Below are 11,730 nucleotides of genomic sequence, written 5' to 3'. Positions count from 1 at the left end.
GGTGACACTGTTCTGCAATTTCTGTTATAATTATTAATTTCTAAAGTGGTATCGTGATACAATCCTACAAACACATCTTGGGATGAACTAGAGTGATAGAGAAAGTCTCTGGAATAATTATTAGTAGACAGCATACAAGCATTTTCTGTTATTCTGTGTATATTTTAAACATTCATTGGATATTCGTTAGTCTGTGATCAAAATGATCTAGATGGGCCATTTTCATTCATCTGGAATTCTTTTTTTGCACAGATGGCTATAGATTGAAAAAGTCAAGTATAATTCAAGAGGAAATTTTGGCAAAGACATGCAAATATAATTCGTGAAACAAAACAAGAACTTCAAGTATTCATGTAAGTCTATATAGAAAAAATAATTGTATGCAAGATAGGCAAGAATTCCTCAGAAAACGGAACAAAAGAAGCATCTGAAGATTTTGGCCCAATTCCTTTTTCTTTTTCTTTTTTTTTTTTTTTTGAGTTGGAGTCTCACTCTGTCACCCAGACTGGAGTGCAGTGGCTGCTCCCGGCCACTGCAGCCTCAACTTGCTGGGCTCCAGCGATCCTTCCGCCTCAGCCTTCCGAGTAGCCGGAATTACAGGTGCGCGCTACCACACCTGGCTAATTTTTTGATTTTATTGTAGAGATGAAGTCTCGCCTGCCCAGGTGGGTCTCGAACCCGCGGGCTCAGGCAATCCACTCACCTCAGCCTCCCAAAGGCGCGAGATTACAGGCTGAGCCACCAAGCCCGGCTGACCCAATTCTTAAAGTACGGAAGTCTTGCTATTTGACATAAATCAATTTTCCTTTAATTAACGTGCTTGTAAACCTACCCTTATATATTATGCCTAATAGTGTCACATCAGAAACTGGCATATTTCTCTGACTCAAAATATGTAGTAAACAGGTTAATACCTTTTAGGATGAATCCTGAAGCAAAGCAATCTCACACACTCAATCTGAACATCTTCTCCAGAAACCCTTATTCAAGTTATGCTTTTCTACATGCTGTTCCCTCAGAATGTCACCTGGCACCCTAATCATGCTGTTCCCTCGATGACTTGTTTCTACTAAAAGCTATCTTCCCAAGCCTAGCTCAGAAGCTCTCTTCCCATGTAACTTTCTCAAGATAATTACTGACTTCTTCTTCTGATAATAGTATACTGAATTTTTCTTCCACTTAGTACACATCAATGACTTGTTAGTTATTAATGTGCTTCCCCCAATAATGCTATAATCTTTCACAGAAATCAGTTTTGATCATAGCTCTGTTCTAACATCTATTTTACTGTTTCACTTCATCTAAATGTTCAAAAGGCACTGAAATATTGACATGGATAGAACATAAAGTCCTGTCATTGCTATACCCCAGGCCATCTTTGGGAAATCACTTAATATGTTAGTATATTATTGTTTCCTCTTGTTTTAAAAAATAGCTGGTGATGAGAATAAATAACACTATGAATTGAAACACCCTTAGCTATTGAAAGACAGTATATTTGAGGTATTGCTATCAAAATCCATTGTAAGTATCCTACTTGCATTTGTGGAAGCACCTCTTAGAAGCAAAGAAGAAATAGATGTTGTTTTTATATTCTTGAAGTATCATAAGTAGCTGCTAAATGTTAACATAGGGTTAATGAACACATGGCATATGAGAATGTGTCCTACTTTGCTATGCACCTTAAAATAGTGGATGTATATCCCAAGAGTTTTAACACACTTTCCAATAGAATGAGGATGTTTCTCAAATTTACAGAGTCCACAGTCGAGGTGAACTTTTGACTATATTACCCTTTCCTCTGACCATAAGTAAGAGATACACTGAATTCTCACGTCTTTTTTTTCAGGTGACTGTGGTCATTTTGGGCAGTAGTTCTGTCCCACCATGTCTGTTACCTGAATCCATGGCCATCTGTCATTTTCTGCAGCTGTCCACGCATTTATGAGCCCCTTCTTATTAAGGCGTGCATAGTAAGGATACCACTTCTGGAGTCCGAAAAGAGCTCGGTGGGTGGAGGAAGCAGTGATTTGCTGATTTGATATGATTCCGCCTTCAATTCCAAGTGGGCCAGAGCATTCTGGGGACAAATCAGGAAAAGATGTGAATGTATTAGAAATACGACATATGCAAACTGTGGCTATTAGAGTTGATGGTAGATATTTCTTAAATGACTTGAATTTGCATCCTTGTGCTATTTACACCTCATCCAGATTACAGTTCTGTTGCTGTCCCTGTTTGAAGGAAATAACTGCATCTCCTCAAGATTCTCTCTTCTTCCTTGGCTTTGAGAGTGGCCATGGAACAGCATGACGATGCTATTATGTGCTGCTATCTTTCGATTGGTGAGCACATCAACATGAGCCTCATGCTTTCAAGAGGCTTACCTCAAACTGCAGACTCCCAGAGATTAGCATGCCTCATAAATAATAAGCCCTCGACAAATAGCTGTCCAGTCACTACTTCTTGGCTAGCATACATCTGAGTTTGTTGTCAAAACATTCCTGTGCTAACTTAACATTCTTCCTATTAAAAACTTAAATTTTTGTTTTATATCCATTATCACTTATGCTTCCCACAGATTTAAATGCTTAAATCTGTTAACATTTTAAAGTAATATTATATGAACCTGCAATATATATAAATTATAAAATCATGTAGACAAATTATCTTTATAAAGAGGCAAACTCTCTGACAACATTATACATGACACAATGCCTACTGCTCAGCTAACTGAGATAATAAAAAATTTATCTTTCTAATATCTTTAGTTCAAAATTCACAAATCTATGTATTGGGATTCTGCACTTGCGTTTTAATTTTGTTGTTGTTGTTTTCTTTTCTTTAAATTTTCAACTTAGAAATTTTAGAAGATTTACAAATAAAAAGTTAAAATATTAAGATTAAACCTTAATATACACAAGTAATACATTCATAGGTACCAAATGTGTTTAGTTTTTTAATTTGGAGTGGAGGTAAATCCATTTGAAATTATATGCTTCCATTTTATATATACACTTGTATATGAATAATTGAATTTATCAATTACTTCATAAAATTTCACCAGAAGGTACATTTATTTTAAATTCAGCTTTGAACATTCAGAATAAGTAGGATTATAATGTAATGAAAAATAATGCCTGATTTTTAAAATTTTATTAACACTGAATACTCTATACACAACATTTCACCAGTTTAGATTTGTATAATAAATATGATGATCTTATTCTCAAACATATTCAAATAATGTATCGGAATGACTGAAAATAAGAAAGGAGTACAATGCCATTGTTAAATGTCTATGCAAAAGTCAACTTGATAGGTGATTGCCTCCAAGCATGCTTGAGATGTTAATTACCATAGAGGTCATACACTATTATGCTCAGACTGAGCTTAAGGATATGAAAGAAAAAATTCAGCAGCTGGATTATAACATTTTAAAATAGTTCAGAAGATATTTCTCATTGCTAATCACATTTTTTGTTGTCACGAATATGTTTGTTTTCCTACTCCAAGCTCAGAGAGTAAGTTGCTTTGATGACTTTAAAATCTTTAAATATTTTTTTATAAAGAAGATTATATAGAAAATATGTAAGTAGTCATCTTAATCACACTGTATTAGTAAAGATGACATTACTATAGTAAAAACTGCATCCTTATCATGGACAATTTAAAAAAATTACTTACTTGATATGCTAAATTTAGATAATAAGACCTTTTATTTTAGACCAGTAATTAGGACTGTTAAACACTTTATGAAGGTGCACTATATCACTTTGAAGTCATCAAATTAAGAAGCCATTAATTTGTAGAATTGCAGCGTTAGGAGCTACAAATAATAATCTGATTTTCACAGTTCCAAAAACAATATTGAAAACTCAAATATTGATTCTTTGGATTCTTGTTTTGCATTCCATTTTAAACTTCATGATTTGTACAGACTTCATAGAACTACTAAGAAACTTTCATGATGACATACACAATTTTAGAGCCTGGTTTTTCAGGAAGATTGCCATTAGAGGAGCCTTGAGGACCTTGTCCTTGATTTGTACAATGCTTGGGTGGAAGAATGCGGCAGTGGGAGGCCATTTATTGTAGGCCAGTCAGTAGATGAGCAGAGCTGGAAAGTCAGCATTGATTAATTAAACTGTTGGCAGCCTTAAAAGAGAACTCTCTAAGTCGTAGCACCTTGTGCTGAATTGGACATCCTCACACAATCTGTAACCATTTAAAAAGAGGGAGCAGATAAACCACACTATTCTAGAAGTCCACTTTGTGGGCGCTCTTAATCTACCCATCTCCCTTTAGTAGCTAACCTGTCACCAAACACATTGGGTGTGAACTGTTGTATTGTCATAAGCCAAATACCAATGAGTGATTTTTAAGAATATCCTTGCATAGCTTACTCTGCCATAAGGCTCCCAATTGTTCACATTCCCTCATTAGCCATGCACATTCATTCATTCATTCATTCAGAAAAAAAACATAATTCAGATAATATGTTTTGACATGCCATAACTATATAGGGCTTCACAGTGTACAAGGAAGTTTTGCATGAGCTTTCTTGTTGCCATGATGACAAATTTACGAGTATTTCTTTTCTAGACCTCAAATCTATATTGCTGCTTGTCATCTTAAATAAACTTCTACAACATTCTTATACATTCTCTATCACTTATAGTCAGCAAAGCCCCAAGTCCACCAGAGGAAACCTTACTGTGGCAGGGGTTTGTGATGGAGCATGAGTCTGAGGTTATAAGTGTACTTTCTGGGGCTAGTGAGCCTGCATTTTTCTCTTTTTAAAAACTGGAGTTATGATGACATCTAATTTATTAGTTGTGAGGAATACAAGGTAATAAATGCTTTGCCCTTGTCCCTATAAATTGTCAAAACATAATGAGTGTGGTTCTGCAGGTCATGTGTAAGCTATTTTGTAGAGCACCCAATCGAGGTGAGCTGGCCTTGTAGACCCTTGGGAGCAGGTGCTGGGTCTTCCTCACTGTTCCCTCCTCAGATGCTCTTGGTAGCTTGTACACAGGAAGAACTGAAGAAATATGCAACAAACTTGTTATTGGGGAAATTTTCTTTCCCAAACAGCAAATTAATAAGCATATTCAAGTCTTATATTTATTCCATATGAAAAGTTGTCATAACAGCAGATTTCCTTCACTAATCATGTGGCCCACAGTCGAATGGATGTCATCATAATAAAAGGTTCAAAATCCAATTTCCTCTTGCCCATGCTTCCCACCTCCCTGGCGTACTATTAAATTCAGCAGTAATAAAAACCAATGAAGGAGCCGCAATCCAGAATGCACATGATCATACATCTGAGACTAAGTGACCTTAAAACAATTAATAATAAAATGCTTAAATGAAGGATATCATGAAAATATGCATTGCCTCTACTATCAAGGAGTGAGGGAAGAGACATGAAATAATGGATGAAATGATTACTACCCATTGAGAATGCTGAGGTTTGAGAAGTGTGTCCATGTGTGTTTTCTCACGCAGTTTTTGAAATAATACTTCAAAGAAAAAAGGTCATCAGTCCTCTCTGACAGATAAGGAGCTCTGTGAGGGGGGAAGTTAAACCTGCAAAAGAGGAGTCTGGAATTTAGTGTGAAGAGCTCAGTCGTTCTTCCAAGTTCCACTCTGATCTTTACCTCTGCTACTCTATGTGGGGCGTGTGCACTTACACATATCAGGAAAGGCGACAGAAGGATTACCATGAAGGCAATAGGTAGAAGATCACCGGTGACTTTCATGATATGACAGAGCTTTTACAAGTTGGGATACATGAAAATAGCAGATGACAGTTTATAGCAGTCATCACAGAAATAGATATTGAGGGTTTATAGTAGCGTTGCTCCTGTGGCATTAAAAAATTAACCTGATGCCGTCCCTGGCCCATATACTGCTTATCTAATATGGATAGGTGGATTCTGTTCTTGATAATTTGTTGACCTCCAACTATGTGTTCATGCATCCATTGCTCCTTCTATTCTCTGTTCCTTTAGTTCAGTTTTGAAAACACGTATTTATTGAAGTTCTGCAATATATTAAGCACTTTTCTTAGGCAGCTTCAGTGATATGAGGTTGAACAAGCAGAAGAGGTCTCTGCTTTTGAAGAGCTCATATTCTAGTGGGAGAATAATAAACACACTTAAAAGAGAACAGTCATAGTAAATGCTGCGAAGAAAAAAGGTGACTCAAGTGAGGGTGTGTCAGGCAATCAGAGATGACCTTCCTGGGAGGCGACACTAAATTGGATGTCTGAGTGGGGAGCAGGTGCGGGCTATTGTGTCAGTTTACAGAACTGGCCTCCTCAGGGGTTCCAGTCTAGGGGGGGAGACACAGAGATGAAACATTTGTGTAGAGTACGGCAGAGGCTGTGAAGGTAGGTCACAGGAGTCAGTGGAGAATGGAGGAGGGAAGCAAACCTAGTCTGGAGTTCTGGGAAGGATGTCTTGGAAAGGAGGAGGGGGTGGCACAGTGGAGAAGAATGAAAAGACAGACACAGGCAGGACACGGGCCAGCACGATGAGGCAAGAAGAGGCAGCTCAGTGTCGCTAGACAAAGACAGGCTAGGCTGGTGGGAGGATGGTGCTGATAGGACTTGATTCTATTTGCCATGGAGAGTTTTGAAGGATCCTAACTATGGCCACATTTCTTTTCTCTTCCCTCCCCTCTCCCCCTTTCTTTGTCTTTCTCTCAGCCATATTTTCTTTTCTTTCTTCTCTTCCCTCCTTCCCTTCCTTTCTCTTTTCTTTCTCTCTCTCTCTCCTTCTTTCTTTCTGTCAGGGTCTCACTCTACTGCCTAGGCTGGAGTGCAGTGTCATGAGCACAGCTCACTGCAGACTTGAATTCCTGGGCTCAGGTAATCCTTCTGCCTCTGCCTCCTGAGCAGCTGGAACTACAGGTGTGTACCACTTTGTTTGGCTAAATTTTTTTTGAAGAGACAGGTCTCACTATGTTGCCCAGGCTGGTCTTGAACTCTGGGCTCAAGTGATCATCATGCCTTGGGTTCCTCAAGTTCTGCGATTACATGTGGGAGTCAATGCACCAGGTCTATGACCACGCTTTATCTTAGAGCATTCCCCTGTACCACAAAGGGTCTCTTTCAGAGGGGACTGAACAATGGCCAAACAGTGAGCACCTGCATCAATCCAGGTAAAATATGGTCTGAAAGAAGGGTGGAGAAGAGGGAGAGTCCACAAAATTTCAAGAGGTGAAATGAAGCAGAACCAGTAATGCCCAGATGTGTGGAGGAAAGAAATAACAGATCTGAATTTCAAAGGGTTCAGACACCTACACGGTCCTTCCTCTGATGAAGACTAGCCGTGTTTCACGCGTAACACCATTAGGCCTGTTTCTTGTCTTAAAATTTATCAGAAGCCACTCTTGCTGCTGGCATGAACACAGAGGGGGGATCTGCAGTGTCCCACGTGGTCCTACTCCCTGGAACCAGTTGGGCTGCTCTCATTTGCCAGGCTGCAGGGTCAGGACTGAAAAGCAAAAATCCATTCCTCCACTCAAGCCATGCCTGGCCCTTCTTGGCACACGACTGATCTTTGTGTGTCACGTGAGCATGTCTGTGGTCCCACAAGATGGGGGATGGGGGAACCCCTGTGGAGGCAAAGATCCTATTCCTCACAGCATCTAGCTGCAAGCTTTGATTCCAGTAGACACTTAATGAATATTTGTAGAGGAAATTACTTTAAAAATATGTAATGTAATTAAACAGTGCAAATTGCAGGTAACAGTGTAGCATTTTATTTGTGCAATTATTTTTAAATTAAAAAAATCATTTTCACCTACATTTGCTCAAAAGTGCGCATAGAGAGAAGCCTTTTTAGAAATGACTTACATGCTGATCAAGGAGAGCGCTGCTTTACCAATGAAAACAATGGAGCAGATAAGAGCAGGCCTCCTCTTTTTCAAGAGCTGCCACACAGAACTCCCTGGTGGTTGTGAAAGTCCCAATTGCCACTCCCGCCCCATAGTGGGCACATGGGCAGTTCCAGCAATGCCAAATGCAGCAGGAGAACTGAGTAGAATGTGGTAGTCTATGGTCCTGGCTGTGAGACCTGTGTTTCTGCCTCTTTGGTGTTATGCCTGTGTTTGTCAGATGCAGCAAGAATCCTGAATTAATGAGTCCCTTCAACGCCGAGTACCAGAGGTTTTCCAGTGTCACCTGCAGAGTAATTTAAGATGACTGTACTGCCTGGATCTTCTGAGTGGACTGGAAATGCCTTCTGACCTGATGCCCTGCTGATCGGACGAACACTGAACAGGGGAGGGATGTCACTGGCAATGGGCAGGACCCTCTGGGCCAGCAGGGGTTAAGCCTTGAGTGCCCTCCCCAGAGTGACTGTTCTGCCTGGGTCAAGTCGGATGTGAATAAAATAGCCTCAAAGTAAAGTGCTCACTCTGCAAACCTTCTCTGGAGTGGGGCTAAGAACTGAGCCTGGACGGCATTGATCTCGTAGCTGACACTACCACTGTGCCTCCAGACGTCACCGTGGCTGATGACGCCTTTCCAATAAACAAGAAGCATGGCAGAAGCCCTAACAGAGTGGCGGCTCTTGTTTGCTCTATCTCAGCATCCAGATGTCTTCAGATTGAAAATCAAAGCCATGTACGAGACAAGCCTTCTTTAAGCATCCCCGGTCCTGCTTTCTCCAAACCTCTCTTCAACAGGAGAAAATCCTGTTCTGTGCCCAGCCTGGTGCTATCACTGTGGGATACCAGTTGACCACAGCCTGCCCCTTATTCCTGCATTTGCTTTATTTTAGTGTTGTCTGGAGAACAGCCCTCCACCGGTGAGGAAGAGATCAAGGCCACTCTTCTCATGCTGTGGTCCGAGGCTTCAAAGAAGCTCTGGACATTTCTTTTCTGAGTCTTGTCACCTAAGCCCCTGAGTGTTTGATCCAATTTTTCTCAAGACTGTCATCTTTCTGGGGTTAGGAATTTGTGTCAGAAGAAAGAGGTTGAGGCATGGAGTGAGGAATGGATGCTTAAGAAAGGCTGAGCTCATGGGCAGGGCCTGAAGGTTCTAGTCCAAGGGCAGGAGACAGGGATTAGGGCAGGACAGTCTGCTGGATATGGGTGAGCATGTGAGACCGACAGGCACCACACAGCCAGTTCTTCACTCACTCAATCTTGATGCCTGCAGAGCAACCTCGGGTGCCAGCCTCTTGTCACTGCACGGAGCCATCACCTCCAGAGTACTTAGGCCAGACATTCTACCTGGGGACGTTTCTCTCCCACACCTACAGACATCTTCTTTCCTCTGCTGAGGAAAATAGTAGTTGCAAAATTCTCAAAACTATTTTCAAAACGGAGTTTAGCTTATTTGGATTGCACATAAAATGCATGCGTACCTTAAAAAAAAGCCTGGTATTCTGTGTCAGATGGGCTTCTGGCTTTGATATGTAATAACCTTCATTACACTCATGAAGATTGTAAGTCAAGGACATGTGGTCACGGAAGCCTTTTCCCCATTCTATTAGGAGCTATATTCCATTTTCCATATTGACAAGCTCAGAGGGTGTCCAGGTTAAATGATGAGGAACAACTATTTGTGCATTTTTTTATCTTAGATAATAAACTTCTTAACGGTAGAAACCATGCCTTTTGCATTATGTATGTTTCCAAAGCACTTAGCACAGTGCTTACAAATTGGCAGTTCTCAATATTGTGGGTTAAAGTAAATGAAAACAAATCATAGCTTTTTGGAATTACTTCTCTTCCTTTTTTGAAGTTGAATTAATCTTCTGAATTTAGATATCATCACTGTAAGGATTCAAAATACTGGCTGGGTGTTCACATCATAAATGCTTTCTTGGTATACTGGGACGCTTGAAAACACAGAAGAATCAAATCTTGCAGATAGGGAAATAACACGTTTGGAATGAAAACTACATTTATAATGTGACAAATTCAATTATCAACCCTTTTTAGCTATTTTCCTACAGAATGTGGAAAATACATTGTGTCCTACGTTGTGTGTTATCTCAAGCCAATTATGATATATTATCAGTTCACACCAATCGCTTTGAATTCAGGAAAAAAAAAGTAAGCCCGTGAATAAGCTAAACCATCGTAGGAATTGTCTATTCATAGCTCCCAGAGCTGATTTGTGAGCATGTTGATGCAGAATGATGGTGTTATTTAAATAGGAAAGCCTGTGGACTCTGGTATTCTGAGGCCAAAATTCTTATTGACGTAATTCATAAGAGTCAACACAATTTAATATGATTGCCATCCTGACACAGTAAACAGTGTTACGGTAGGACAACAGAAGAGCACATTTTAGTTTGCTGCAGATGCATTCTTTCAACACAGAGGAGCATATGCGTTTCTCAAGTGCTAAGTGCACTTTTGCAGCCAGGCAAGATTTCAGCAAGTTTTACCCAGGCTTCCACTTAAACTGCACAATTCATCTTCTACCAAAGATGAAGATAACAATATGGTTTGATGAAACATTTGTCTGTGTACTCAAAAGCCAGAAATTAAAAAGCCTTCAGATGTATACCTGTTCTTGCTTTCTGACAAAAACGTATGCATACATAGGAAAGAGCTAAAACCAGGATAATGCCATCGTAAAATGCTGAAGGAGGGACTCAGGTGCTTGAAGAAACAGGAGCAGAATGCCAAGCATACATACTCCAACAGTGCTGTGCAGAAGACACATTCCCATACTTTTAAGTTACTCGCATCTTTTAAGATTTTGGCAAATGCATTTCAGGATAAGTGGCACAAGACAGTGCTTTTGATGTTTTGTTTTGAAGCAACACTTCTGGCATGTCAGACATTGCTATTTATTTGAGAGATAAATCATAGTCTGAAATCCAATTACCATCTCTACCTGGTCACCTTTTTCCTTCTGTACAATGTGGTTAAACTTTTCTTCACATTGGATGTTATCTCAGATCAAGTATGAAGACTTTGTGTCACAGAGGTCAAAAGAAACCTAAGAGAAGAAACAGGAGGCTACTGCAGGTGGCAATGGATGACATAATAAACCCTCTCCAACACTGGAACACTTTGGAAAGTTGTGAAGCACAGGATGGAGAACAAAATGGAGCCTGAAATGCACAGTAGATGATTTAATCATCTGAATTTTAGAGGCATCTATGTTATGCATTCATTCTTAAAAATGTAAGGAAATGGGATCTGGCACAGTGGCTCACAGCGGTAGTACTTCCCAGTAGTTTGGGAGGCCAGCGGGGAGGGCATCTGGATTCCAAGAGTTCGAGACCATCCTGGGCAACATAGTGAGATCCCATATCTACAAAAATAAAAATAAAACAGCCACTTATGATGGCAGGCACCAAAAGTCCCAGCTAACTGGGAGGCTGAAGTGGGAGGTTTGCTTAAGCCCAGGTGTTTGAGGTTGCAGTATGCTATGATCATACTACTGCACTCCAGTCTGGGCAACAGACCAAGACGCTATCTCTTGAAACAAAAAAAAGAAGCCAATGTTTGTCATTTAGGAGAGTAGAAGATAAATGAGTAATACTTATACAATCACAGAGGTACTAGAGGTGGGATAGAGACCTGTATATTCTTGCAAATAATTTTTTTGGCCCATATGGCATATTTGTTATTTTCCAAGTGGGTGTCAGTGGTCTTTTTTTTTTTGAGTTGGAGTCTCACTCTGTAGCCCAGACTGGAGTGCAATGGCTGCTCCCGGCCACCGCAGCCTTGACCTGCTGGGCTCCG

At 40.1% G+C, this 11,730-nt stretch overlaps 1 protein-coding gene across 1 annotated transcript in view; it reads right to left on the bottom strand.

Annotated features, from left to right (window-relative positions):
- The window catches only part of EDIL3 (EGF like repeats and discoidin domains 3), a 243,264-nt gene that overhangs the window by 152,771 nt on the left and 78,763 nt on the right, over positions 1-11,730 (bottom strand). The window contains exon 3 of the mRNA XM_021715777.1: positions 1,899-2,080. Within this exon, the coding sequence (XP_021571452.1) occupies positions 1,899-2,080 (182 nt within the window). The remainder of the gene's footprint in view (positions 1-1,898; positions 2,081-11,730) is intronic.

This window comes from Carlito syrichta, unplaced genomic scaffold (assembly GCF_000164805.1).
Source record: "Carlito syrichta isolate Samal-C Ts95f unplaced genomic scaffold, Tarsius_syrichta-2.0.1 Scaffold307659, whole genome shotgun sequence".
Classification (NCBI taxonomy): Eukaryota; Metazoa; Chordata; class Mammalia; order Primates; family Tarsiidae; genus Carlito; species Carlito syrichta.
Note: the sequence above shows the minus strand (reverse complement) of the source record. Positions and strands in the feature narration are given on the sequence as shown.